At 33.7% G+C, this 27533-nt stretch overlaps 2 protein-coding genes across 3 annotated transcripts; one reads left to right on the forward strand and one right to left on the reverse strand.

The window, feature by feature from the left end:
* The first annotated feature begins 6259 nt into the window (after positions 1–6259).
* On the forward strand, positions 6260–10175 carry LOC137838108 (uncharacterized). The gene is made up of 9 exons (XM_068647337.1): positions 6260–6451; positions 6575–6631; positions 7114–7211; positions 7399–7468; positions 7749–7797; positions 8328–8416; positions 8503–8550; positions 9357–9416; positions 9653–10175. The coding sequence occupies exons 1-9, from the start codon at positions 6332–6334 to the stop codon at positions 9758–9760; spliced, it is 699 nt and encodes a 232-aa protein (XP_068503438.1). The 5' UTR covers positions 6260–6331; the 3' UTR covers positions 9761–10175.
* Positions 10176–10647: 472 nt separating this feature from the next.
* LOC137838109 (polyprotein of EF-Ts, chloroplastic) lies at positions 10648–17395 on the reverse strand. Of its 2 annotated transcripts, none has more exons than XM_068647338.1 (6): positions 17154–17395; positions 13978–15766; positions 13702–13788; positions 13192–13431; positions 12010–12721; positions 10648–11550 (listed from the first exon to the last, which is right to left on the reverse strand). In XM_068647338.1, exons 2-6 carry the CDS (start codon positions 15707–15709, stop codon positions 10917–10919), a joined length of 3405 nt encoding a protein of 1134 aa, XP_068503439.1. In that variant the 5' UTR covers positions 15710–15766; positions 17154–17395; the 3' UTR covers positions 10648–10916. The 2 variants fall into 2 exon arrangements, with proteins under 2 accessions (XP_068503439.1, XP_068503441.1); XM_068647340.1 differs by having other exon boundaries at positions 13978–15759; positions 17154–17336.
* Positions 17396–27533: the final 10138 nt, after the last annotated feature.

The raw sequence follows: 27533 nt of genomic DNA on the forward strand, positions 1-27533 counted from the left end.
AATATCCAGAAGCAAAGCAGCATGATGACTTCGCAGTCTGACAGTGATGACAGGGAGAGTGTTCCTGTGGCACGCCGTCATGGTGAAAACCAGCTTAATTTAAAAGCTGTTGCCAATAGTAATTACACTGAAAATAAAAATAAATATATGTTCTTTTGAAAGTGATGGTGGTAACTGATGTACCAAATTTGCTTAGTTTTAGTATGAAGTAACGTAATTGGCACTATGGCATGAATAAGCCACCATCATGTGAAGAAAATAAGCCTAGAGGTGTTCTTGTAAAAAAGAAGATTTAGGGAAGAAAAGATTCCCTGTTAATTCAATTAATTCTTTGCTGATAAAAAAGAAATATCTAATCATGAGCAAACCTGTTATTCCCTAATTTCCCTCATTTCTTTTGAACTCACCCAAAAGTTTTTACCCTTGCACCTTTAACTACTTTTGTTTTTAATAGATCTCATACACACCATTGGTTCCATGCACCAATCAGAGTAAGAAAAACATGCTATGCGTATCTTTGATGTGACCCATGACCAAATTTTCAACTACGCCATCGTGAAGATTTCTATGTGGTTTATGCATCCGTTTTTAAACATCTTCTTGTTTCTTTGTTTTCACACTTCGCCTATTACTTCTATACACACACATTCAAATTTGATTGACAGTTTCGCTTTCCTTAAACAACTTGAACAGAAGTGCATTTTTGGATCTTGGTGAACCGTCAACGCCATACCCACCCACTCGTAGCACTTAGACCAGACAAGTCAAGTTATCTGACATGTGCAGAATAGATGTGACGTTGTTTCCGCCGCCCCCTCTCCACACATAACACAACTGATATTTTCCACGTCTATCTCCCTTTTCACCAAATTGGCCTTAAACGACTATGCCTTAAGTCTCCAAAAACCCCTCATACATTGTGGCGTCTTGAACCTGATCTTCACCTTTTAAAACTCTGTAAGCGGTTTGTAGTGTAAACTTTGTAGTGTCGCAATCTTTCCAAACCTACATATCTTCCTTTTCTTCGGTTAAACTCTTCCTATCCAACAACGTTATCATTTGTTGCTCCTGCTGCTTTTATGATCTATGCATAACCGCACATCATATATCATATATAAGAACCAATTTGCTTTGCACCAATCTAGTAATTTTTATTCGAGATTATTTTTTTTGGGTACATACAATATAATAAATTTACACTATGAGAAACATTGACCAAGTGCTAGTATATACAATGAGAAAATGGTTTCTTTTAATAGTTTATGTGTTTTTTTCTGCAACTAAATATTTGATATTTTTAGAAAAAAAGTTAGAATCGTTAGGAAATTGGTCGTAAACCAACGTCTCAATGTTTTAAACTGTTAAGAGAAACCAAACAAGAATATCAAATAGATAAAAAGAAACAATAAAGTTAAAGAATCGAAGAAAGTAAGAATGAGCAACATAATGAGTGAAGAAGATAAACATGAAAGTGCGCAATAGAAACACATGATAGGGAATTAGATGCTGTGAAATTGAATTATTGTGCGGAAGAACAACGCTTGGTTTGCATATAAGGTGGAAAGATTCTATACTCTACACACTAAAGAGTTCATAAATATCCCCATTAACATCCCAACCAAGCATATCAGAGAAAACCTACCTCAGTACCCACATAGATTAACTGGGAAGTGAGTTCTCCATACTCTATCCCATGCACTAACCCTAAATATTTCTATACCCTTATCTCTCCAAACTCATCATCCCACAGATACTCCATTTCCGTTCTTAATTTGTTGGCTTTAGATGGGAAACAGTATTCGCAGAGTTGGTCTTCTGAATACTGTTGGGGTGGGGGAGGATCAACCTTTTCACTATCAGCTGGGAAGAAAAGTTTCCATTGACTTGTAAAAAGAAGAAATTAGGGAATAGCAGGTTTGCTCATGATTAGATATTTCTTTTTTATCAGCAAAGAATTAATTGAATTAACAGGGGACCACTTTAGGGGTATCCCAACCCGTATACAAAAACCAAGATCTTGAGCATATAAGTGCTTCCTGATCATTCCTACATTCCTAGCAGAAAAGACCAGACTAGCCTAGCTCAATGATTAGAGATTTGTTTTAGTAAGGTGTATGTTCTCTTGTATAATAGTTGATGTATCACTGAAATATCTCCCATTTGTATATTCTTTTCTTATCGATAAAAAAAAATAGATAATAACCTATCTTATTTAATACTAGATTTATATGCTAAAATAAAGATCAATTATATATTTTTTCTTGGAATAACATTTATTATAAAGTTTTAGAAAATATATGTCGGTCAAGTAGTACTGCTTCACAAATGTTAATAATATATAGTTTAGAAAAACTTTACAAATAACCAATTCTTCTTCAACACATTCAAATATTATAAGGTACCCAAAAAAAAATTAAAATTGCCAAATCCAATTTTTAATTATCCAAATCTATATTACTTTTAATCCATCTAAATTCATATTTTTGGATTTTAAGTCCAATCCATTTAATTGGATATGAATTAGATATATATTGGATATATTTTTGGATTATTCAAAATGGATTTTAGGTTGGATTTTGACTTAGACCGGACCTAGGATGAGTCGAGTCAATCCGAGCCTAGGACGAGCAAAGTCGGTCCGAGTTGATCAGGGCCCAAGTCGATCCCAATCGATCCGAGCCAAAGACGAGCCCAATCGATTTGTGCCCAAGTCAAGCCTAGTCGGCCAAGGCCGAATTCGAGCCAACCAAAAGTTGAGTCGAATCAACCCGGGCTAAAGTCAAGCTGAGTGGGTTAGAGCCTAAGTCGATTTGGCACCAAGCCCATGTCGAGCCAAGTTGACCCAAGCCCATGTTGAGCCAAATCGACCCAGGCCCATGTCGAGTCAAGTTGACATGGGCCCATGTCAATCTGAGTCGGCATGGGCCCATGTCAACCCGAGTCAACCAAGGCCCATGTCAACCCGAGTCAACCTAGGCCCATAACGAGCCTAGTCAACCCGGCCATGGCGAGCCGAGTCGTCTCGGGCCCATGGCGAGTCGAGTCGACCCTAGCCCATGTCAAGCCGAGTCAGCTCAGACCTATGTCGAGCTGATTCGGCCCAGGCCCTTGTTGATCTGAGTCGCCCACGTCCATGTCCAGCCAACTCGACCAGAGCCCATGCAATCTGAGTCAACCCGGGCCAATGTCGAGCAGAGTCGGCCTAGGCCCATGTCTGTTCGAGTCGGCTCGAGACCATGTCGAGCTGAATGGACCTGGGCCGATGTTGAGTCGAGTCGGTTTGGGCCCGTGTCGAGCCAAGTCGACCCGGACCCATGTCGAGTCGAGTCGACCCGAACCCATGTCGAGTCGAGTCGACCCGAACCCATGTCGAGTTAAGTCAACCCATAACCATGTCAAGCCAAGTCGGTTCGGGTCGATGTCGAGCTAAGTCGGCTTGGACCCATATCAAGCTGAGTACGCCCAAGCCCACGTCCATCCGAGTTTACCCGCCATGTCAAGGCGAGTCAGCCCAGGTCCATATCCATCCGAGTCGACCCAGACTCATGTCAAATCGACCAATATACTTTGACCTTCACCTAAAGCCCATTCAAATTTGTCTTCAAAGATATTCCCTCGGTCCTCCACACCCCATATATTCTTCATGTTCCTCTACCATTGGGATTCCTTGTGATTCCTAATATTATTTTTTAATCTCTCCATTCGTCGTATTTTGAATCTAAAACTTCCTTCTACAGACGTTCCAACTTTTCGTGACATTGACAAATCTATTTTCTTAATAAGACATTATTGAAAATCCTAATATCTTTAACACATTCCTCTTCTTTCTTCGAATCACATACCTCCTCCCAACCAACCCATGTTTTTCCTTCCATCCTTTCCATACCCAAAGAAACTTCTTTTGGACTCTCTTAATGGTGACATTTTGAAGAAAGACATATTACAAAGGAGCAAAGAGAGTTAAGCAAGTACGTAGTAAGGGATTAATTTTTTTAATAAGTATAATTATATATTTTATTACTCGACTATTATTATAAACTTTATTGTATAATTTTTAACACATTTAATATCACGTTTTTCAATTTTATTGATTATTTAAATAACTAAGTGTGTTGTATGATAAAAAAAAGACGTAAAAATGGTTTGTTTTTTAAAAAAAAATTATATAAAATTATGTTATCTTAAATATATGTATATAATATTTTTTTATCAACAAATAATTAATTAATTAAATAAAGCTTCATTCATTATCATTCTCCCCAGCCCCAACAGCAGCGAGAAGACCAACTCTGCGAATACTGTTTCTCATCTAAAAGGCAACAAATTAAGAACACAAGAGAGTGTCTGGGATGATAAGTTTGGAAAGATGATGGTATAGAAATATATATAGGATTAGGTAGGTTTTCTCTGCTATGCACTTGCTTCGGGTGTTAATGGGGAATCAATGAACTTTTTGCTAGACAAAGTCATTTTGTCATGCTCATGGTAACAAAAATTCAAAATCAATAATTAAGTGCAAGTTAAAAAAAAAATATTTTTTTTAAAAATGATACAGATAATCACATAAGTAAACAAGATACAGACAGAACAACAAAATTTATTATTGCTAAAGAAAACATAAAGTGCAAGCAACAAGGTTACAATTGGGTTCTGCATAATATACACAACCACTGGCTAAACAAAAAGCTTATTTTCTTCTTCCAAGATTGTCTTGTCACCGTCTTTTTGGGAAAATCATAACATTTTCAAAAAAATTACCATTACCGTTTCCCTTGAACCTTCCACCATTGGAGACCCCTCTTGCACTTTTGGGGGTGGCAACAGGTACTGGTATGGAAACACTGTCACTGTCTTCACTGTCAGACTGCCAAAACATTTTACCCCTCCCTTTATGATGACAATGAGGGCACATGGTAGGCTTCCAAATCCCAGTTCTACTGACTTCAGCAAACATGTAAAGTAATGCAGAAACAGGATGCTGCTCAGGGCCCTCCACTCTTATGTCAAATTTTCCATTGGATACTCCAATCTTTGCCACCACAGAAAAGCCAATATCTGTTCCACTTGACATGTGTAAACTTGTTCCGCTTCTCTTAACAAAGTAGTGAGCCACAGTGGCCACCTCGACCTCTTCCTCCCCTCTCTTTTTCTTTGACTCCTTAACAACAAGACCCCAATTTCTTCCATTCTCATACAACTGAACTTCTGTATCCACAACACCACCCCATACATCTAAACTCTTGTTTGTATTTGTCGATACAGTGGCGTATTCTTTTGTTCTAAATTTCGATAACATCCACCAAAAGATACTCACTATCCTAATATATTTGGTCCCAGTGATTTCCATAGTAAACTGCGTTTTGAAGTCAGAAGATGAAAGGTCATAGACGACAAAGTGTACCTTTTGGGCATTGCAATGTTGATCACCATATCTTGTGAAGGATACCTGACAAGTTTCCTTATCTACTGTGTATACCACCTTAAATGTCTCATTGACCACTCCCGCATCGTCTTTCTCACTCAAATCTCTTGACAAGTCGATGGAAGTGGATGCTCCGAGCTGTAGATGGCAAGGAATTGGAGCAGTTCCAATATAATTATCGAGAACAACACGAAGACTGTTTCCCATCTTGTTATTTTATAGGAAATAGAATGGAAGGAATAGAATGGATTAGTAGTTTAAGGGTTCAGACTTCAATGGAAGGATGTTCACATGCCAATGTTATATATAGAGATGCACACATTACATTACAGTATAATCTTTGCCCTAGTAAGCGTTATTCTTACGCACATTCATTCTTTCAATCACAGTCACTGTGGCATCTAATTCTCCATCATGCATTACCTTTTACTGTTAAATATTCTCCAATCTTCAACCTCTTTGATTCTTCATTCTTCCACTAATTCAATTCTTTTCTCAGTGCGGCTCACAACGGGTGTTTGTTTTTTATGAATCTGTCACAGTTCCAAAACCATTTTCTAGATGACTTCAATATTTCTGCACAAAACAATAACTATATAATTGCTACAGCTAATAGATAAACATGCCTCATAATTACAGTAAGGGATGAACTTTTTTTAATAACCATGATTATATATTTTATTACTAGACTATTATTTTTGTATGAACTTTATTGTCTATTTTTTTAACGTATTTTAATATCATGTTTTTCAATTTTTCAATCTATTGATTATTTAAATAAGTGCGTTGTGCGATAAAAAAACACTTCAAAATGGTTTGAATAGAAGAAAGAGAATAAGCCCAATTGATTTTTGGCAGCATGATTGGGCTGGGCCTTGGAACAGAGATTGTGGATCCGTGGAGCAGAGGATGATACAAAATTTAGGCAGAAAAAATGAAAGCGAAAGTTTGAATCAATCGCCGGAGAAGATGAAGCTGAAGCAGTTGGAAGGCCTTCTTGGTGGTCTCCAGCAGTTCCCTCAACCCAAGGTAAAGCTTTCTCCTTTCTCTCAAACTTTCCCTTATCTCACTTTCTTCTGTGAATTGTGATTATAACATTAACATTGGACACTCACTTCTTCCTTGTTTGTGGTTGTGGCTTGTGGCGTGCAGGTGGAGCTTGAACAGTACCCAACGGGACCCCATATTGCTTCTCGAATGCTTTTCACTGTGTTCCCTCATTCCCTATATTCACCATCTTTTTTTATTTCACTCTTACTCTTCAAATGTGCTAAAGTTGGATTCTTTTGCTTTATACCACGTTCATCTTGCTGTGGTTGTTAATGGGTACTTCTTTTTTTGTCGTTTGCTTGTTTGGGGAATTTGGCCACTTTAGTATATGCAATGCAATGCAACCTGTGTTGGTCATACTTGCTTCTATGATGATGTGATTGGGAACATTTAGTTATGATTCTTCTTGGTGACAATTCTGATTGGCTTTTGGGTTTTAAGACCATCTATGGAGCATTTAGTTGATGTTCTGTGGCATGGATTAGGGAAAGATGGGGAGGGTATTTTAGGAAATCAATTCAATTGTGTGCAAGTGTGTGTGGATTTGCAAAATATTTAGGGAATGGTTTTTGCCTTGTAAAATAGTTATAGTAATTTCCACTTTGTTAAAGTTTTGTTCCTTTTCTATTAATGAGAATCAGGCAGAGAATTCTTTTGGGGATGTGAGTGACAGAGTAGTGGCTGACTTTGGATGCGGCTGTGGTACGTTAGGTGTTGCAGCTGCCCTTTTGAATGCAGAGTGAGTTGCATCTTTCCCTGCCTTATTTTTGTTTCTCATTCCCTTTTTTATGTTATCCGAATGAGAGTGGAGGTTAGAATCACAGTATGTTATTCTAAAATTTTGAATTTCGTGCTTTTTAAATCATATAAGATGCTTTTGTATTACTGTATCTAATATTCTCATGACTTTTCTTAGCATTTATCAGACATGTTCTCAGCATCGACATTGATCCAGAATCTCTTGAAATAGCTTCTCTTAATGCAGAGGAACTTGAGGTATTGTCTTTCTGCTGATTGTTATGATAAAGGAGTGTATAGATTAATAGGTTTCGATTTTCAATTGCTGTGTCCCTTATTTGAGGAAAAGAATAATAATTTTCAATATGTTTTGAATATTGTACATAAAACTGGAATAAGAGGGTATATGAATAGTGATCATTAGTAGTATTCTTTAGATGCAATGAGTAATATTTTTTATCAAATTCAATAATTATGTTAAAGTTGATTACTGATGACTGATGCACAACATTCCTTTGTTATTCTATTAAAACTGCAGCTGGACATTGATTTTATTCAGTCTAATATCTTGGACTTGGGATGGAGAGGTAGCTTTCCACGTCATCTCTCTCTTTTAATACCATAACATTGTACAAGTTTGTGTCTTGAAGCATAAGCATTGCCAATGGGCAAATGCAGCATAACTTTTATCTTTGAAGTTTGAAATTATTGTTGGGATTTTGGAGCAACACCAGTCAGAATGAAAGCTTGTTGCTTGGGGCAACTTACTGATCTCCACGCCGAGATTCTTTTTGCTCTCCAAGTTGCTTATAATTATGGCTGTGGAAACTATAATTGAGAGTTTAATTGATTAAACTGTGTTTCTGAATTGAATCCTTAATTCCTATTGTAACTGGGATATTTTTTATGCATCATTTATATGACTCACGGACATTGTATGTTATTTACAAGTATTTCATTTATCAATGACCTGTTCTAGCAGTTGCTAAACAAAATGACCAAGTGAACCAGTCATCGATTTAAGGGGAAAGTTGTCTGAAAAAAATTCTAAATCTAGATTTTATGTTGCTGAATTTTTTTCCTCCAAGAAACTCACGGTTATCTTGGTATTGTCTAGGTCCAATTGTTGATACAGTTATAATGAATCCTCCATTTGGTACTCGTAAAGTAGGTGCAGATTTAGATTTTCTCTCTGTTGCTTTGAAGGTAAGCAATAACATTAAAGTTTGGTTATCAATGCAAGACTGATGAGAATTCTAATATTAACTATGTACCATCTATTGCTTTGTCAGGTTGCGTCTCAAGCTGTTTATTCCTTGCATAAGACTTCAACAAGAGATGTAAGTCGCTTTTATCTTAAATTCTAATTATTAGATTGAATAGTTGAGATCTCTAATCAAATTTTTTTAACTTGCTATCTCCTGTGCTGTATATTAGTTTATTTTTTTCCCACGAGAAGGTATATCTAGCCATAAGTTACTTACCATCCATTCTACAAGGATGCTATTACTGTTATTTACTTGAACCTTTGCACTCAGATTTTCACTAGTGTGCTATCATTCTATTAAGCTTATTCTATGCAACCTCCCAGTTATGCTTTTTGAACTAGCTTGCAGAGTTTAGGCATAGCATGAATCAATGATATGTTTTTATACTAAAACAAGTAGAAGGTTCAGGTTGCTGATTTAATGCAAAATTTTAGCAATGAAGTTTGAAATAACCATCTTTTAATCATTTAAATTTTAGTGAGATTTGGTATAACATGACTAGGTATTGTACTTTTGCATTCTGGACTTTATTTCTTTTTAAATGATTCATTGATTTAGTTATTTCTCCGTGACCTGTCCTCATTTTTTCATATGTTGATTTATTGTTAAATGCATATACTTATTTAAATACAATTCCTATCAAAGCATTGTAGAATTTTTTCCCACACAGAAATTTTCTGCAGTATCAAAAGCTTAATTCCCCTGCAAAATACAATCACCGCCAATGTCTTTCTCACTGATTGATTGCTTTGTTCTCTTATGTTTAATGCATAAGCATGAATTCACATGTAATCTATAATTCTGTGTAGCTTCTCAAGAGTATGGGGATTATCTCCTCATTTGTGACAATACCGTGATTCAATTTTATCTGACTGCAGCATGTGAAACGAACAGCATTAAGGGATTTCAATGCTAGCAGTGCTGAAGCTATATGTGAGGTGGGTGAAATTTACTTCATATCTGATGTGTTTTTAGTCTTGCAATTAAAGTTAATTTGTTTCTCTGTTCTGTGTAAAATCATGTTTTTCTTGCATGAAAAATGTATAATCCTCTTCCTATTGATTTCTTTGAAGAGAACAATAGCTCCAGTTTTCTTATGCCAGTTATTTGTATAGTAACCATTGTACAATTTATCGAACTCTTGTGGTTGAAATTTGTTTTCTTGCTTTGGCAGCTTCGGTTTGATGTACCAAAAATGTACAAATTTCATAAGAAGAAGGAAGTAGATATTGCTGTGGACCTCTGGCGTTTTGTTCCAGCAAGACATCAAAGAAGTACTTGATGCAAACAAGGATAGTGTGTAGTGGAATGGATGATAAGATTGCAAGTAAAAGAAAATTTTGGGTATCTATAAAAAGAAACCTTCTCTATGTAACAAGCTCTTGCACGTAAAAATTGGTCTATGGCACTTCTTTAGTTGTGTGTCTTAAATCGAATAGTTGAGAAGTTACAGTGCTCTTTCTGCTTATACGTACAGGGTCTTCCTGAAGTTGGTTATATCTGATTATGAAACTTTGTGATGTTCTTAATAATCCATTGCACGAAGTTGCTTAAGAACTTGCTATCACAACCACAAGACAAGTTTTGAAGACATTACTTTGTTCAACATGTGGAGCAGGGGAATTTCTTGATCTTGTGAACATTTCAGACAATATTATTTCATATTGATTGTCGATTTAGCGTTTGAACTATTTTAAGTACTATTGTTTTGGAGTAATTACTTTTAATATGAAAAAAAGAAAACCTAAGTCAATCAATATAAAATGGTGTAATTCATAATGAAACATCGTTTAGTTTAGTTTATTTAGAAAAAGGTATCAGCATTTCAAGAGTAATGGTGAAAATATGTAAATTTATTTATTTGAAAAAGAAGGGTGCGAAAATGCTCTACATTTCATTGTGTGGTTGGAAATTAAGCATAAAGATCAAGAAACTCGATCATCTACTAATTGCATTAAATCTTATTGGTTATGAGACGGATTTAAAATAAATAGAAGAACATGACACGGGAACTATTTCATTTCTCAGAACAAAAAATGTCTTTGTTATTGTAAAGTTTAAAGATTAAGATTTAAGGTTTTTACATCGATTAATTCAACTTATACCATATAGTTTTAAATCGATTGTTTATATGAGAAGTAACGAGTCAAGAATTGATGAATTCAGTAATTGAAAACTTACAAAACTTGTAACTCAAAAATGCATCCACTAATATGTTTCAGCATACAAACTGTAGAGAATTAACACAAAATTTAGTCCTCGTGTATCCTCAGTGTAGATACAGATTAGGAAAATAAGTCCCTGCCGATTGCACATTTGGTTATTAGGATGAAAAATAAACATTGGTCCCTCCCTGTTCCCATAATCTTCCATAAGCTTCTATAACATGCATGTGGATTTCCCAGTACCATTCCTGCTTGATGGCACTTCTGCTAAAGTTATGCTGCTACTGCTGTTTCTTTTTCAGCCGTTTCTCCAAGTGTAAACCGTACGAATCGCCGCACTTTGATGTTTTCTCCAAGTGCAGCCACAGTTTGCTTCACCAAGTCTTTCACTAATACACTGTCATCCTTGAGAAATGGCTGCTCTAGAAGAGCAAGCTCCCCGAGCCTCTTAGAGACCCTTCCTTCCACAATTTTTTCTCTGATGTTCTCTGGTTTTGAAAGAAGGTCCTCTCTCTGCCTTTCAAGTTCCTTTTCATTGGTCACAACAGTCTCTGGAATATCTTCAACGGATACAAACTGCACCTGTGGGCTGGCCACCACCTGCATTGCAAGATCATCAACCAACTCCTTGAATTTCTCACCTCTACCCACAAAGTCAGTTTCGCAGTTCACTTCGATTAGAACGCCAATGCGTGAATCGTGAATGTATGAACCAATTCTGCCTTCTGCTGCTAACCGGCTCGATTTTTTGTCAGCAGAGGAGAGACCCTTTTTTCTCAGGTATTCTTGGGCCTTTTCAAGATCCCCTCCAGTTTCAGCTAGAGCTTTCTTGCAGTCCATCATCCCTGCTCCAGTTTCTTCCCTCAATTGCTTAACCAATGAGGCTGAGACTGCTACTGTTGATTTCCTGCAGAAGAATGTTGAACAATTTAAGATTAGCAAAAAGAGGTAACTTAGAAACTTAGGTTACTTTCACCTATTTCAAGAGTAAACCAAAGATAATATTTGTGTATGAGCACGGAGTGTGGGGAGGTTGGGGTAAGCATGTGCTAGAAAATGTAAGATCAAACATATAGATACAGTATGTAGTCTTGTGCCGCTTTACTAAATTTGTAAAATCAGTTAGTTTGAATTATTTGTAAAAAGTGTACAATGAGAAGGCTACCCATTGCTTCCACATTTTACATGTAAGTTGTAACTGAGTAATTCAGTCATAATTTAATGCCATCACAAACACAATGTCTCCTATGGCCTGAATCATAATTTGTTTCTGAATCTTAATAACGCACATTCCAGTAACTAATCACCTAAATTTCACAACTTAATTACTCAATAATAAAAAAAAAGAGTTCATAGAACTGCTTACTTTGGTTCAGTCTCCTTGGCTTCTGCAACAGCAGGTTGCTCGGTTGCTGGTGTAGGTGCTGGTTTTGCCGTAGTTTGTGCCGCTACTTCAGCAGCAAAGTCCTGACTTTTCTTCTCTAAACCCTCTCCAAGGTTGAATCGCACAAACCTCTTAACTTTAATATTTTCTCCAATAGTAGCAATAGTTTGCTTGACCAAGTCCTTTATTGCTACCTTATCATTCTTAATGTAGGGCTGCTCAAGCAATGCCAGCTCCTCTAGTCTTTTGTTTATCCTCCCTTCAACAATCTTTGATCTTATTTGCTCTGGTTTTGACAAAAGATCTTCTTTCTGCATTTCTATCTCTTTTTCTTTGTTAACAATCTCCTCAGGAACATCTTCTGTAACAAGATACTCTACTTGAGGGCATGCAGCCACTTGCATGGCTATATCATCAACAAGATCTTTAAAAATTTCACCTCGGGAGACAAAATCTGTCTCACAGTTTACTTCTACCAAAACACCTATCCTGCTGTCATGGATGTAAGAACCTATCCTTCCTTCAGCAGTTACCCTGCTTGCTTTCTTTTCTGCACTCGATAAGCCTTTTTTCCTAAGGTACTCTTGTGCTTTAATAATGTCCCCACCAGTCTCTGATAGAGCTTTCTTGCAGTCCATCATTCCAGCTCCTGTTTCTTCCCGAAGTTGCTTCACAAGTGCTGGAGATATAGTTGCTACAATCCGAAAAAAAGGGGGAAAGATTAATATTAGAAATCCTATGCAAGAATGCAAAGAAAAAAGCCAAAAGTTGGAAAACTAAGAAATATGAATGAACGTCAAGTGTTGTTTGTAACAAGTGTCATAATTGAATCCCCCAAAGGCAATGCCATTGATCCACTTGGAATTGCAGCCCTGCACTGCATTGGTTAGTCCAACTCCCAGTTGGACCTAGTGCCAATATAGGAAACTTGTTATATATAAATATTGTAAAAAGATTGAAAGTGAGAACTATAGAGATTATGTAATGTGTGTGCATTTAAACTACATATATACAGAAACTATGCAACCTGTATCATGCACCTCACCCAGATATTAAATAAATAAAAACTAAAATACATGTATAAATTGATGTCTTTCTAACATACTTCAGTTTGATGCAAAAAACGTGAAATGAAATAGGATGAAAATCAGATGAAATTTAAACCTTTACTTGAGCCTTCCCCTGACGTAGCACCAGTTTGTCCATCAGAACTAGATAAACTGATATTTTTCTCAGATGCAGTTGCAATCTCTTTCTCTTCAACTTGTGAGGTAAACGAATTTTCATTCTCTGTGACGGGAGTCTGCTTTTGCAATTCTTCTTCAGGGTTATCAGTGGAGGTTTTTACTACTTCAGTGGCAGAACTTTCTGGAGAAGGAACCTGATCGGGTTCTTCTGTTTCATCTGTTGACATAGATTAACAGTTCAAGAGCACTCCTTTCATAATAGTAGACAGAAGAAGAAAAAGAAATTCTGTTTGCAAGATAAGGCAACTATAATGTGGCCTATTGTTTCAGTTACATAAAACTGGTTGATTGGGATCACAGGGGAAATGAAATGGATGCAATACCATGCAATTTATGATCAATTTTGGGAAACTTGCTAGCGATTCTCATTCATTAACCAAATCAAACCAGGCAAATAGGAATTATAAAGAAATTGAGGCATATAAACCTTTATTCAAGTTTCCGTCAGGAGACAACTCGCCACTTAAACTAGTGTCACCATCATTGATCTCAGGAACAGCTCCAACATCATCGACTGCTTGTGATGCAAAGGAAATATTATTTGATAAATTAATTGGAAAGCTCTGGTACATGCATCTAATTGCACAAAATATGTTTGGTTTTAGACTTACCATCTGTACTTCTATATGTTAGAATAAATTAGAAAGACAAATCGATAGATAATTTATGTAGCAGAGAGAGTGGGAGATGGATTAAACAGAACCTGCAGTTTCTTGCAGGGCTGGGGCACTCGATGCAATATCTGATTCAGTAATAGTACCATTTCCATCAGGGCTAGGTTCAACTGCATCAGTATCAGTTAGTACTGCAGCTGCAAATTCTTCCGCTGCATTAGGAGTTTGTGACTGTTTCTCATCTTCTGTGACAATTTCATCAACTCCACTTTCTATTACGTTGTCAGTAGCTGTTTCAACAGGTGAGTCAGTTTTCAAATCGCTTGTTGGGACCTCGGTCAGAGTAGCTTCCTCAATTGTTGGATTTACAATAGATAGATCCTCTTCAGGAGTCAAACTTCCAGAAACTACCACTTCTTCCTTCTCAATGGGAGTATCTATACCTGGTGTTGGGCTAGAAACAGTGCTGACTAGGTTACTCTCATCATCCACAATAGCAGTTGAGGAGCCATTCGTTGCACTGGTTCCCACATTTTCCTCATTTGAAGAAATATCACCTTCAGCATTTTGTTTGACTGTTGGGGAAACATCATCTGTTAACTTGCTGCTAACTGGTTCACCCTGTACGTCAGGAACATCCAATGCAGTTTCCTTAATTTCTTCCAAAGTTGTTCCAGGTGCTGGTTTTTGAACTTCACTTTGAGGTTTCTCCCTCTCATCCAAAAAAGAAGAAATATCCTTGTTCTTACGAAAAGCCAACATAAAAGGGTTTGTTGCAGTATGGATAACTCCTTGGTTAAATGTTGAGGCTGAATCTGTAGTATCTTCCTCGGTCTTCATAGTCAATGTTGCTTGCCCTCTATTGATACGCAAAACACGTACATTAACTTCTTGACCAACCTCCAGCCTAGTGTTTCCCATAACATTATCAAATCCATCATCAGGTTCCTCAGATACAGGTAGAAATCCTTCCTCACCTTCAGGAAGAGATATAAAAGCACCGCTCCTAGCCAGATTCTTCACTGAACCAACCAGTAGCTGCCCTAGGACAAATTTTGTGCTTTTCACCACATTATCTTTCCTTGAACTGGGTTTTGAAGTGCTCCTCTTCCCAGATCCCGTTTTCTCTGTCTTGACAGGTGCCTCTTTTCGTTGCTTACTACCAGTGTCAGCATTTTCACGCATAGAGAGAGAAATCCGACGAGTTTCATTATTGACTTCAATTAGCTTCACCTTCACTTCTTGGCCTATAGAAACAAAACTTGCAATGTCTTTAACATAGTTATCACTCAACATTGAAATATGAACAAGGCCATCTGTGAAAGCACCAAAATCAACAAAGGCACCAAATGGCTGGATAGATTTTACTTTCCCAGTAAAACTTGCCCCAGGAATCAAATCCTCGTTCTTTACAGGAGGCATCTCACTTTTCCTTGCAGGTCTTGAACGCTTGGCTTTAGCTGTATCAGGGTTGGCATCAGACTTAGAAGATGAATCTTCACTTATTCCAATTTCATTTGAAGAAATTTCACCAGAATCTTCATCTGCAACAGGTGGACCTGGTTCCTCCAGTGCTACATCTGTTTCTGTGGCTGATATGGAGGTTCTAGACTTCTTATGAAAAGTGCGTATACTTTTGCTTTGCGGAAACGTTCCACTGGCAACAAATGAAGGTAATAGAAATCTCCAAGATGATGATCCAGGTTTTACAGTGCTCCGTGACAAGTTGAGTCTAGTTATGGTGTTATTCTTCCTTGATGAGTAGGTGAATCCAGGAATAATTAAAACATTGCCAATAGAGCACGGTATTACAGGATTCATGTTGGCTTGAATTTTAAAACTTGAGTTATATATATTCAGAATCAGTTCATCTGTCACCTTGAGAAAACATATGAACGATATGAACATCAGTAAGAACTGAGGTAATAAGTTTTTACCCATGTGGCCACTATATAACGATATAAATTAATGGCACTGTTGGAACAAAATTGCGTCAATCAGCAAATTTTACAAATACACAAATCACATTACATAACCTGCTCCATATATCAGTACCAATGTTCACCAAAACATCAAGCATAATCGCATCTTTTACAAATCATGAGTAAATTCTTGACTACAATGCAGTTAAATTGACTCCATATTAACTACCCCACTTGAATTTTACTGCAACAAAGACAATCAATGAATCAAGGCTACATGACAAATGCTTGGGGATTTGCTATATCAGGATTTCCATTTTTCGTAGTGGGTAATTAACCTCACAAATGCAGTTTTTAAGGATATAAGAGTCTGTTTGGTTGAGAAAATATTTTTGAGTTCATTTCCCATTTTCATAAATAATTATATAAAAAAAATGTCCTGTTTTAACTTTATTTCCTATTTCCAGAAATATGTACACCAATCAATGAAAACAACAACAAAATCTCACCATTTCCCATACAGATGTTTGCAAACATGAAACTAAGTGGAAAAAGAAGTAGCACTTTTGTATTAATGAAAAAAAAAACAGAAAATAGAAATGAAAACTGTTTTCTTCGATTAAATTGAACCTACTTCTTAAAATTGTTTGTCCGACACCCCTACAATATGATTGGGTTACTGTCATCTAATTGCTTTACTCATCATACAAGAGGTTTAGAAGTTTACAAAGCTCCAACTTCAACTATTTCACCTTGTTCAAAACCCAAAAAACTGAGTTGTTGAATTTCAATATCTGGTTTTTCCATTACAACTCTAGCATGGTCACTTATCTTCTTTGATTTGAATGAAAAAATAACAAAAACAAAAAATACCACCCAGTGAAAATTGGCATTTCTACATGAATGTAACAAGCAACATTACACGGTACCACATAGCATTACTTGTTAAAACTACAACAAGTAGAGACAATTTGAAAACCACACCCCGCAAATGTAAATCATGCCTACAAATTAAACCAATTCAATAACAAGTCCTTTTAAGTTCATTTCATGAAAATACCACACTACACAAGCATATAATTGGCAAGGCCATGAAACCCCGCGAATCCTTTTGCAAAATTAACAAAATTAGCTTAGTGAAGTAACATGCACAGGAATGCATTCTTGCTCAATTTCAAGTATAGAGTGGAAAAGAATGTTCCGAGTAGACTTTGCAACAGTTATAAGTATGTTCAGAGTTCAATTAAGAAATTATAACACAGTACAGTAAAATTCACGCAACCATAAGAAGTGCCACAGAGAAAACAACAACGACCCGTCATAGTTTGAAGCAGAATATGTACCTCGGAAGCTTCAAAGGACCAAAAAATTCACAGAAAATTTGGTACAAAAAAAAGTGAGGGTGAAAAATGAAGTCTTAGTGGTGAAACACGAAATGGGTATGGATGATGATAGATAGAGGGTGGAAGTGGAAGGAGGGAAATGAATGGCGAGGCTTTAAATCCTTATCTTGAGCCAACAACGTTGCTGTTTCTTGTCTTCGGTTCCAAATAAACGCTGAAGCTGATCGGCTTCAGCTTCAGCCGAATGAGCCACGCTGATCACTGAGCCGTATGATTGGGCTTCAAGCCCAATTTGATAAGCCCGTGAAAATTGGGCCTGCAGTTGGGCTTAGCCACTTAGTACTTGAGAAAAACTGTACTCCGTATTTTGTCAACGGAAAAAAGAAAAGTATTCACATTTAAATTTTAACAGTATTATTCTATATTGTAATTTATAAAAACATACAAAATTATAAAAGAATTTAGGTAAATAAATAAAAGATTTATAATTTTTTTTGGCAATTTTCAAAGTAGTTTGAATCAATAAGAGTGCATTTAAATGAGAACTCTTAATTATATGAAAGGGAATTAGGATATTTAATTATAATCATTAAATTAAAATTACCAGTTCAGATTATGTATTGTTTACAAATTTCACGTAATCTTTTAAAAACATACCTAAAAATAAAGAATACATTAAATTTTTTTAAATATAATTTAAACTGATAATTTAAATCTAATGTTTATAATTAAATGTTGATATTCCTCGTAATAATTAGTTTTTTTCAGTTAATAACTTATTAAGTATTTGATTAAAAGCTAAAGAAGTTTTTTATAATCTCTTAAAAAATGATAAATAAATTAAAACTGATTTCTTCGAAATGGACTAAACCAAGCTGATTTAAAAAGAAAACTATTTTTTTTCTTGAGAAATCGTAGTCTATTTTTAAGATTAGAAGAGAAATCATGTATAAAGAATAGAATGAAATTATAAATTGTTTATTTGAAAATTAATTTTGATAAAATGTAATCTCATGTATAGCAAGGTTATTAAAATCTTAATAATTTATTATGTGAATTAGTATTCCCAAACATGTTACGTAATACTAATTAGTAATAGCAATAATATTACTCATAAAAATAGAACTAAATTATTCTCTCTCTTTTTCTTATTTAAAATTGTAGTTCCTTGACTTAGTTGTGTTCATAAACACGTATTATAATGCGTAAGTTTTTATGTTGAGTGTATATATATTTTAGATTAGATCATTCATTAATTATATAATGAAATCTAAGTATTGTGTTATATTAATATTTTTTGTTTAATTAAACAAATTAACTTGATTAATTAATTATGTGTTCAATTTTTGTATTTATCCTTCTTCAATAAATATTAAATAGGAACAAAGAGATGGACATTAATTTAGGTATGACCTCATATAATTAAATATTAATATGTGATGCCATATTTTCTCTCATGAATCATGATACATATCCAATGCTAAATATAATTATGAATTCAACATTCTATATATTAAGATCACGTTTTGGGTATCTGCATTAGGGATTAATAAGAGTTTATCTATAAATAAACTACTCGTCATCAATTATATTTTATTAATTAAAAAATTATACATTAAAAAAAACAACATGTAATACATGTCAATGAAAAAAACTAGCATTTCATTCAAATTCAATACAATTTATATTTGAATCCTCCACATATTTACTTACCAATAAAAAAAATTAAATATATTATTTACTCTATTAATAAATGCATTTCAAGTTTAACTCATTCTTACAAAATCACAAAAGCAACTCATAAGGTGAGGTTTATACCAATTTACATACTATGAAATATCATTTTCTCTAGTTGATGTGAAATTTCCAACACACTCTCTCACGTCGAGACCGGTCAACTCGTGCGTGAGACTATATATTATGGACAGTCTAATAATGGTTCGATAATTGATGTGATAAGTCCAATAAACTCTTGTTATGATAAATTTTAAATGCCTCTAATACCATATTAAGAAAAAAAACATTATAAATTTAATGAAATTTACACTTAGTTATATATACTATAAAATGTTTTTATATGTAATAGATAGAACTGAAACATACTAGAAAATCATAATTATATAGAAAAAAATAGTAAAAATATCACTCACAAAAGGTGTACAAAATAAGTTCTTATGCTACACCTACACGTAATAGAAACAATTAATAATATTTAATTTGTCATAGGATTGTATTGGCAACAGTTAATTAGGTGATTTCAAATGTGAAAAGAATACTATATAATAGAAAGAAATAATGCAAGATTAGTCATGATGTGAACCCAACAACTATATATAGCAGTAAAAAGAATAGAATATGATATCATGATAGAGATAAACTTTCTTAAAAGGAGAACTATGACTGAACCAATAAAATTATTTATTTGTCAACCCTTAGTTTTCTCCAATTATAACCAGATTAGCCAACCAAATTAAAGACTAATCTTGTTTATAATAATAATAATATACGGCTGCATGCATATTCGAAACGTGGGCAAAGAGACAAATGTTAATTACATGGGTTTGATTAGAAACAGAATGTGAAAATACATTTGTCAATGTTTAACTACTTGTGAATTTATTCTCTAGTTTTCACTGCTATACTAGGTTTATCTTAATACCTACTACCTAGTGTAGTGTTTGACTAGGTTTCTATATGTACTTGATTAAGTTTATAATCACTTAAACTCCTATGATTGCAATCTTTATACAGTAATCCCTTTGTTAGAAATAATAACATGGAAATGTAATATTTTATATAATCTAGAAACACCAAAGAGAAAAAATAAAAGTTATAAATCAAAATTAGTAGGTGTGTGGAACTAACCAAAAGTCATTTGAAAAATTAAATACTATTTATCAATAAAAAAATTAAATAAATGAGAGTATGGAAAGAGGTGTTAGAATGCAGTATGAAGGTTGGAGGAATCTAAGAACTCAAAGAAATAGTAGGTTAGATTCATTGTGGTGGAGGGATTTGAAGGATGTTTGGAATTTTGAGAATTGGAAAGATAAGTTTGATGATAACTTCATCTGGGAGGTAGGGAATGGGAGAGGGATTAGTTTGTGGAAGGATAAATGGGTGGAAATAAGGCTCTTAATGACAAATTTATGAGGTTTTTTTCTATCTGCTCTTGTAGGGAACACAAGTTGTGGTAAGGAATGGAGTGGAACAACAATCTTGAGTGGTCTTGGAAGATAGGATGGAGAAAGAATTTGTTTGAATGGAAAAGGAATAAAGAGCATATCTATAGATAAGGAGGATTTGTGGAGTTCGCACTGCTCATGGGAAAGAAAAACATCTCTATAGATAAGGAGGATTTGTGGGTATGGAAAGAAAGCGATACAACAAAGTTTACAATCAAATTTGCATACAGAATTCTAAAAGGTGAAGTTCAGGGAGATGGTGTTGCTATGTATAAGGGATTTTGGAGGATTAAGGCACAACCATCAACTCATATCACAGCTTGGAGAGTGTTGAAAAATAAGATTGCGTCTAAAGTGAATTTGGAGAGAAGGGAGATAAGTATGGTAAGTAGTACATGTAGTATGTGTGGGGAGGGAGAGGAAACAACAACTTACCTTTTTTGTACTTGCAGAGTAGCATGGCTTGTTTAGTCTAAGTGTTGATGTTGATGAAGTTGTCAATCAGATTTGGAGTGGTATGTGGATAGTAGTGGGAGGAGAATTGTGGAAATAGAGGAATAAGAAGATTTTTAAAAATGGTTGTATAAACCACATTGAAATTTTCACAACAGTGCAATTGAAGGTATGGTCATGAGTAAATTTGAAAGTACGCTTAGCTTGGTTTTCTTACTCAGATTGGTGTCTCAAGTTGTTGGTATGTATGAAATCTATCAAAAAATATTAGGCGAATGACAAATGTGGTTAGGTAAGGAGGAAAGTAGTGTCTAAGGTACTATAGTGTTTTCTTGAGGAATTAGGTTGTTCAGTTGACTTGAGAAGCTTTGCTTTCTAAGTGTATTTTTGGTAAGAAGACTTAGTTCTGTTTTCTTGTATAAAGGTTGAGTATTTCAAAAATACAATAATGGAAAGCTTTTAAAATTTAGAAACAAAAAAATAAGTTTTAGGAAAAAATTATTAACCCTCTAAATTATTATTTTTTTAAACCCTCATGAAAAGAAAACAAATAGCATTTATAACTAAAATCTACCATAACTTAAGACAAATAAATTCTTCCACACGTAAATTTCTCTAGAAGAAATAGACTATCAAGATATTATTTATCATGGAAAAAAATCTTGAAATTTACTTCACTCACAACTCATTAGTTTTTTAATATTTCCTATATGTCACTCTCAAAATACTTAATAATATAAAGTATTCATAATACTTCTTTTACTAATAGACATTTTTTTCAACTAATCCACTTTGTTTTGTAATTAATCACATCGGGCCACAAGGCTCTTTGAAAATGTTCAAAACTTTCTTTGATACTTTTTCAAAAAAAGAGAAGCATAGAGACAAACATGATGATACCACTATTTTGAACCCATTGACAATATTGCATCTAGCGTCAATTATAGGATCCAAAAATTACATGGTTTTGATCTTATGGACAAACCAAGGAACTTAGAGGAATACATTTCCTGAATTGAAATGCAAAAAGTTTGATGTTCAAGAAAATTATTCTCCAAAAATAGTGTATCCACTCAATAGTGTTTTTTTTTTTATCAATAAAGAATAAATAAAATAAAATAGTGTGTTATCAGTAACATATTGTTGAAAAGTTAGGCACTTATAAATTTTAATTGTTGATTAAGTTATGACTCAACCCTAATTTGAGAAGTTTATATATTTTTGAATAATGAGATTAATGAAGTCATTTGATCTCAACTTTGTGTTAATTTCATAAAATTAAGGAAAGATGGATCAAAGGGCTAGAGGATGAATATAGAGATTTTAGAAATAGAAAACAAGGCTTGGACATTCAAGAAGCTCACTCAAGCGAGCTAGTCTCGCCTAGGCGAGAATTTTCCAAAGGCTAACCTTGTTCCAGTGCCAAACTCGCTCATGCTTGCCCAAGTGCTAAGAGCCCAAGTGTGAATGCTCCAGAGACCAAGCTTTGTTCTAGTGCCAAGCTCGCCCAAGTGCTTAGGTTTGCCCAAGTGAGAATGCTCCTGAGAGAATGAATTTTGAAAGGGGTGTTCTCGGGTCTAATCTCGCATAAGCGAGCGAGATGGACGTGCTTGCTCTTGGGTTGAATCTCGCTTTGCTATGGAACTCTCTCAGTTTTTTCAATTTGAATAAATTTGGTAGCTCTTTGTCGTAATTCATCTAAGTTTGCAATCGATTTCTTACAAAGGTTATCCGGGAAAGGTCTCGGCTTTAACGCGATGACCATGTGGTGCATTGCCACTTCAGAACTATTTTAGATATTGAGGGCGACTTGCTTCAACTACTCCATGAATGCAGATATCGACTTTATTTTTTCTTGCCTTATTTTGACTAGTGCGATCAACATCAGGTGATGTGACCTGCTAATGGTAAACTGTGTTCCAAACTTGGTGACCAAAGTTTTGAAGCAACTGATCAAGTTTGGTGGGAGACATGCAAATCAACTTAGGGTGACTCCTTTTAGGGAGGTCGGGAAGACTCTGAACAAAATTGTGTCCTCAAAAGTTTATAAACTAATTTGTGTAACATAGGCATCAACATGCTCACCGGGGTTGGTAGCACCATCATACTTGTCTAGCGCATGACTTTTCCAATTTCTTAGGAGAAAAGGCTTCCATTATGTTTTCTGTGAAGGAGTGTCGTCAGGATGACGTACTGAGGGTATTCATTAAAGTAGACGCTTTGGTGTACACGTGTTGGAAGTTGTTAACCCCTTGTGTCCTCTGTTGGGTATGCAGATTAGACCTATTGGGTCACGAGGTTCCTTAGTGGGTACAGGAACTATCCCTCTACTCTCGAGTTTTTGTCTCATCCATGTGTTCTTTATTCTCAACGCATTTATCCTTTGCATTCTTCTATTCAGTGTTTCTAACTTTTTCCTAAGTTTTACCATCAACATTATTGGATCATCGTGATGGTTCTCAATTCCTTTCGGAATACGTCTATTGTCACCCATCATGTTTCGCATGGTTACCATGTGACTTCTTTGCTAGGTTTTTTCTGACTCCACGTTGAGTGCCAAAATATAATTGTAGAACCAAATCAACTTGTAAAACTCTTGTGTTATAGGTGCTGATCTATGGTTTGTGGACTCCTACTTATACGAATGACTATAACAAACCCAAATAAATCTTAATGTCCTTTTAATCGTAGATTATTTATCATATTATATTTGCTAATTACATAATTAAAATTCAATTTTAATTATAACATGTTCTTTAAAAGTATTTCCAAGATGTGGAGACCCTGATAATAGTATCTCATATATTTAGATATCTAGATAGTACATTCCCATTATAATCCAAAAACTAATCAAGAGAATCATACCCCTTTTTCAAAATCTCCATTAAAAAATGCCAAACAAAACCTTATATATTCCTCAATGTTATGTCAACCATTTCATTGAACACTAACACACGATCAATCAAGTATATGTTAATTGGGCAGAAACACAGCTTAAGAATATCATATTAGCTTTCCTAACTCCTTTTTAAGTTTCATTAAGGAAAAAATTTGTGACAATGAAATAAACTTAAGAACTATTTTTTTATTTATTTTATCCATAGAAGGCATGTTTTTATCTTCCGTGAAACACAGGGGCATATTATAATTGAAGCAGCATGCCTAATAATTAAAGTAAAATTAAGTGAACCATGTGTGAAACTCTGAATAATAATTTGAACATTGAGGGAAATGACATCATGGGTATGGTTGAGATTGTGTTTATAAATTAAGTGTAAGTACCAAATTGTTGTTTAAAATAAGGTTGATGAGAAGTGATTGTTGTATAAAAAAAGAACCAAATTAATCTGAGAGAAGAAAATCTGGATGACACGTGAAAAGGACAGAGTATCTGTCATGTCATGCATGACCGAATGTGGCTGTTCCATGAGTCAATACTTTCGACAATTTTATTTCACACTTTTCATACAAAAACCAAAAAAAAAAAAAAATTCAAATTATGTATCTACACATGTCTACGTAAAGAGATGATGAAGAAAAATAATCAAGAACTCCAGAAAAATGGAATGTTAAATGTAATGATAATTTATATTCCCTGTGTCTCTGATTGCATGCCACAAATCAACCTAATTTTTTTTCTTGAAAAATAATTAGACTTATTCTTCGAAATGTAAAAATCAACAAAATAGATTTGATCCTTTTTAACCAAAATATATATATATATATATATATATATATATATATATACATGATGATCAGATAATCGAATCTCTACTAATACATTTAAAAAAAACTATAATTATTCACTAAAGATGTAGGGTAGATATGTTTGGACATTTTCTTTAAGAACTTTCACAAAAGAATATAAAAAGCAAAATATATATATATATATATATATATATTGAACAAGTTTCTATAGAATTTTAATATTTTGAGAAATTAATTCATCTGATTTTTCTTCTTCTTTCTATTTTTAAATAATTTTATAGATTTCGATTCAAGCATCAAACAAGCAGCAACAAATAATAAATAATGCAGTTTACTTTTCTAGGAGAACACCGATCACTATAACAAAATCATTGAATGAATTTTAAATTTGGTAGAAAAAGTTTGATAGCTAATTAGATACCAATTTATAAATTATTTATGAATAATAGAAACTAATTTAGAAATCAATAATTTTATTAATTTTTAATTTAATCATTATAGTAATTAATTATTTTTTATCTTTAAAATTGATTTTTATTTAATTATTTTTTTCAGTGAATATTTAATTGTTATTTTTTATTTTTAGAAAAATACTTATTTTTCAATAAATTTGAAGTGAAGCTGGTGGTTAAAATGTGCACACTAAAAAATATTAATGAATAAAAATTAATTTTAAAAAAATAATTAATTATTATATTAATTAAGTTAGATATTGAAAAAATTATTGATATATAAAATAGTTTCTATTATTAATAAATAATTTTTAAATTAATATTTAATTAGTTATCAAAATTTTAATTAACTATTTATAAATAATAAAAATATTTTAAATATTAATAATTATTTTAATTTTTAAACTAATTTTTAATTTAGTTAATATAATAATAGTTTTTATTTAAAATTAATTTTTATTTAGTAATTTTCAGAATTAATTGTATAGAGAAGAAATGTAAAGAATCGAAGATTTTGAGGATTGTCCAAATTCTTGGGAAGATACAATTAAGAAACATGATGAAATAAAATATAATAAAGAGAAATGTTAATTATACTTATATATCAATGTCTGAGAGACAAATAAATAATGTAATATAAAATAACATATTACAGCTTTTGGTAGCATTATGAATTAAATATTATGGTGTTAAGCTAAGCACTGTACTTGTGCCATTGAATCCTTCCAGCATATATCTTGTCAAAATTAAACTAAGCAAATTAATAAAACTTTAACTGAAATATAAAAACCCTAATTCAAAGGCTCTCTAAACATATGATTGAGCCATAAAATAATGCAAACAGACGCTGCTCACTCCTAATCAATACAGCACACACACAACATATGAAATTAGAGATGGAACATTGTTTAATCAAACTTCACATTTAGAAGATCAGAAAAATTAACTCTATATTGAAATTTTTACCATAGTGTAATTGAAGATATAGTCACGGATGAACTCCAAAATAATCTTTGGAATAAGTTTTTCCTATTCTGATTGTTGTCTTTAACATACCTCCAAAACAGTCTTTGGAGTAAGTTTTTCGTATTCTGATTGTTGTCTTTAACCTTTGGTATGTATCTGTTAAAAAATATTACGTGGTTCTTTTGAATTGTGGGATTTTTTACTGTTGTCAGTTGTCAGCTTTGCTCCTCTGTTTTATGTGTTACGGTCTGTGTAAGGAGTTTTGAGAAATGGTTCTTGTTGGGTATGAAACCAGGACCAATTGGGTTGGGCTGAGTAAACACCATGTTTTAGTGAGTGAGCTTAATCATTGTGTCCCTTCTATAATCTCTATTTAAAGAGATCATTGTACTTGTAATTGGGGTGCAACAACATAGAATGAAAACCTAATAGTTGCTCGTGTGGATGTAGGTTGCAGTTAGCGACCGAACTACGTTAAATCTTATGTCATTTATTTTTCTACAGTTGATTGGTGATTGTGTGTTGCTTTCGCGTGCATTTTTTCCATCAGTTCTGACTATCTTTATATAAAGGTTGATATCTCCCTGAAATACCTCCATTTTATTAATTCGTTTTTTCTCGATAAAAAAAAATAAGAAAAATGAAGTGTATCAGGAAAATGATATCCAAGATAGATTATAAGAAGCCTAGGGGATGTTGGTTTTGTGAGACAAGAAGGACCTATGATATTAATAGTGCTTCATTTCCAAGTAATAAGTGGGACTTATGAACATTTTTATAATGAAGAATTTGTATCTAAAGGCAAAGGCAAGTGTTGAATTTTGCAGTTTTGTGTGCACATGTAGGTCAGGACCATTCCTTGAAGTTTCCCAGGTCCCAGTACAGTTGTGCTGAATATATTATTTTTATGGATGCTGTTCATACACACTTCTTCTACTTTTATTTTATTCTCACAAAATCTTCTGCCAAACCAAAATATGGATTACATTTCCACAAAATATTTTCTAAGCATCTTAACAAAAGATATCTACAAACTATAAGGTATCCACAAATTAATCAATTATGCATTTTAATTATGGGGCACACACACTCTTAGTTGTATTTTATCTTTCTCTATGCACTTATTTTAAAATTAAAAAGAGGAAAATACTCTATTGTCCTATAATTTATAACATTTTTCTTCTTATTATTATTAAATATTAAATATATTTTTCCTTTCTATATTTTCATTTTCATGTAAAATTGATTTTTAGACCGAATATTTATACTATTAAAATAAATACTTACTAATCTTTTTATAATTAAAAATTTATAATTTAAATTAGAAACAAAATTAATTTCACATTATAATAAAAAATATATATTTAATCTTATTATTAATTTCACATCCAAGTTTGTGACAGAAAATGTATGGTTAACAGCACCTTGTTGTGACAGAAATAAAAATGTGAGGTTTCTATTTTATAGAATCCACCAATTAAAAGCATACATTTTTTACTCATGCAAGATTTTGTGGATAATATATTCTTATTGAAAACAAAATGAGAAATCTTAAAAGTTGAGAGATTCCTAGTTTCTAGCTACTTTTATCGAGAAATCATTGGCTTCGTGATTAA

The sequence above is a fragment of the Phaseolus vulgaris genome, chromosome 4 (genome assembly GCF_000499845.2).
Source record: "Phaseolus vulgaris cultivar G19833 chromosome 4, P. vulgaris v2.0, whole genome shotgun sequence".
In the NCBI taxonomy this organism is placed as follows: domain Eukaryota; kingdom Viridiplantae; phylum Streptophyta; class Magnoliopsida; order Fabales; family Fabaceae; genus Phaseolus; species Phaseolus vulgaris.

What these genes read in the sequence shown, in the direction of transcription:
- LOC137838108 (XM_068647337.1), top strand. Translation starts at nt 6,332, where the DNA reads ATGATACAAAATTTAGGCAGAAAAAATGAAAGCGAAAGTTTGAATCAA. An exon ending in GCTGCCCTTTTGAATGCAGA is followed by an intron (nt 7,212 to 7,398) that starts GTGAGTTGCATC and finishes AGCATTTATCAG; the next exon opens with ACATGTTCTCAGCATCGACA. An exon ending in CTTGGACTTGGGATGGAGAG is followed by an intron (nt 7,798 to 8,327) that starts GTAGCTTTCCAC and finishes GGTATTGTCTAG; the next exon opens with GTCCAATTGTTGATACAGTT.
- LOC137838109 (XM_068647338.1), bottom strand. Translation starts at nt 15,709, where the DNA reads ATGAATCCTGTAATACCGTGCTCTATTGGCAATGTTTTAATTATTCCT. An exon ending in TGACGGAAACTTGAATAAAG is followed by an intron (nt 13,432 to 13,701) that starts GTTTATATGCCT and finishes CTATGTCAACAG; the next exon opens with ATGAAACAGAAGAACCCGAT. An exon ending in AGGGGAAGGCTCAAGTAAAG is followed by an intron (nt 12,722 to 13,191) that starts GTTTAAATTTCA and finishes TTCGGATTGTAG; the next exon opens with CAACTATATCTCCAGCACTT.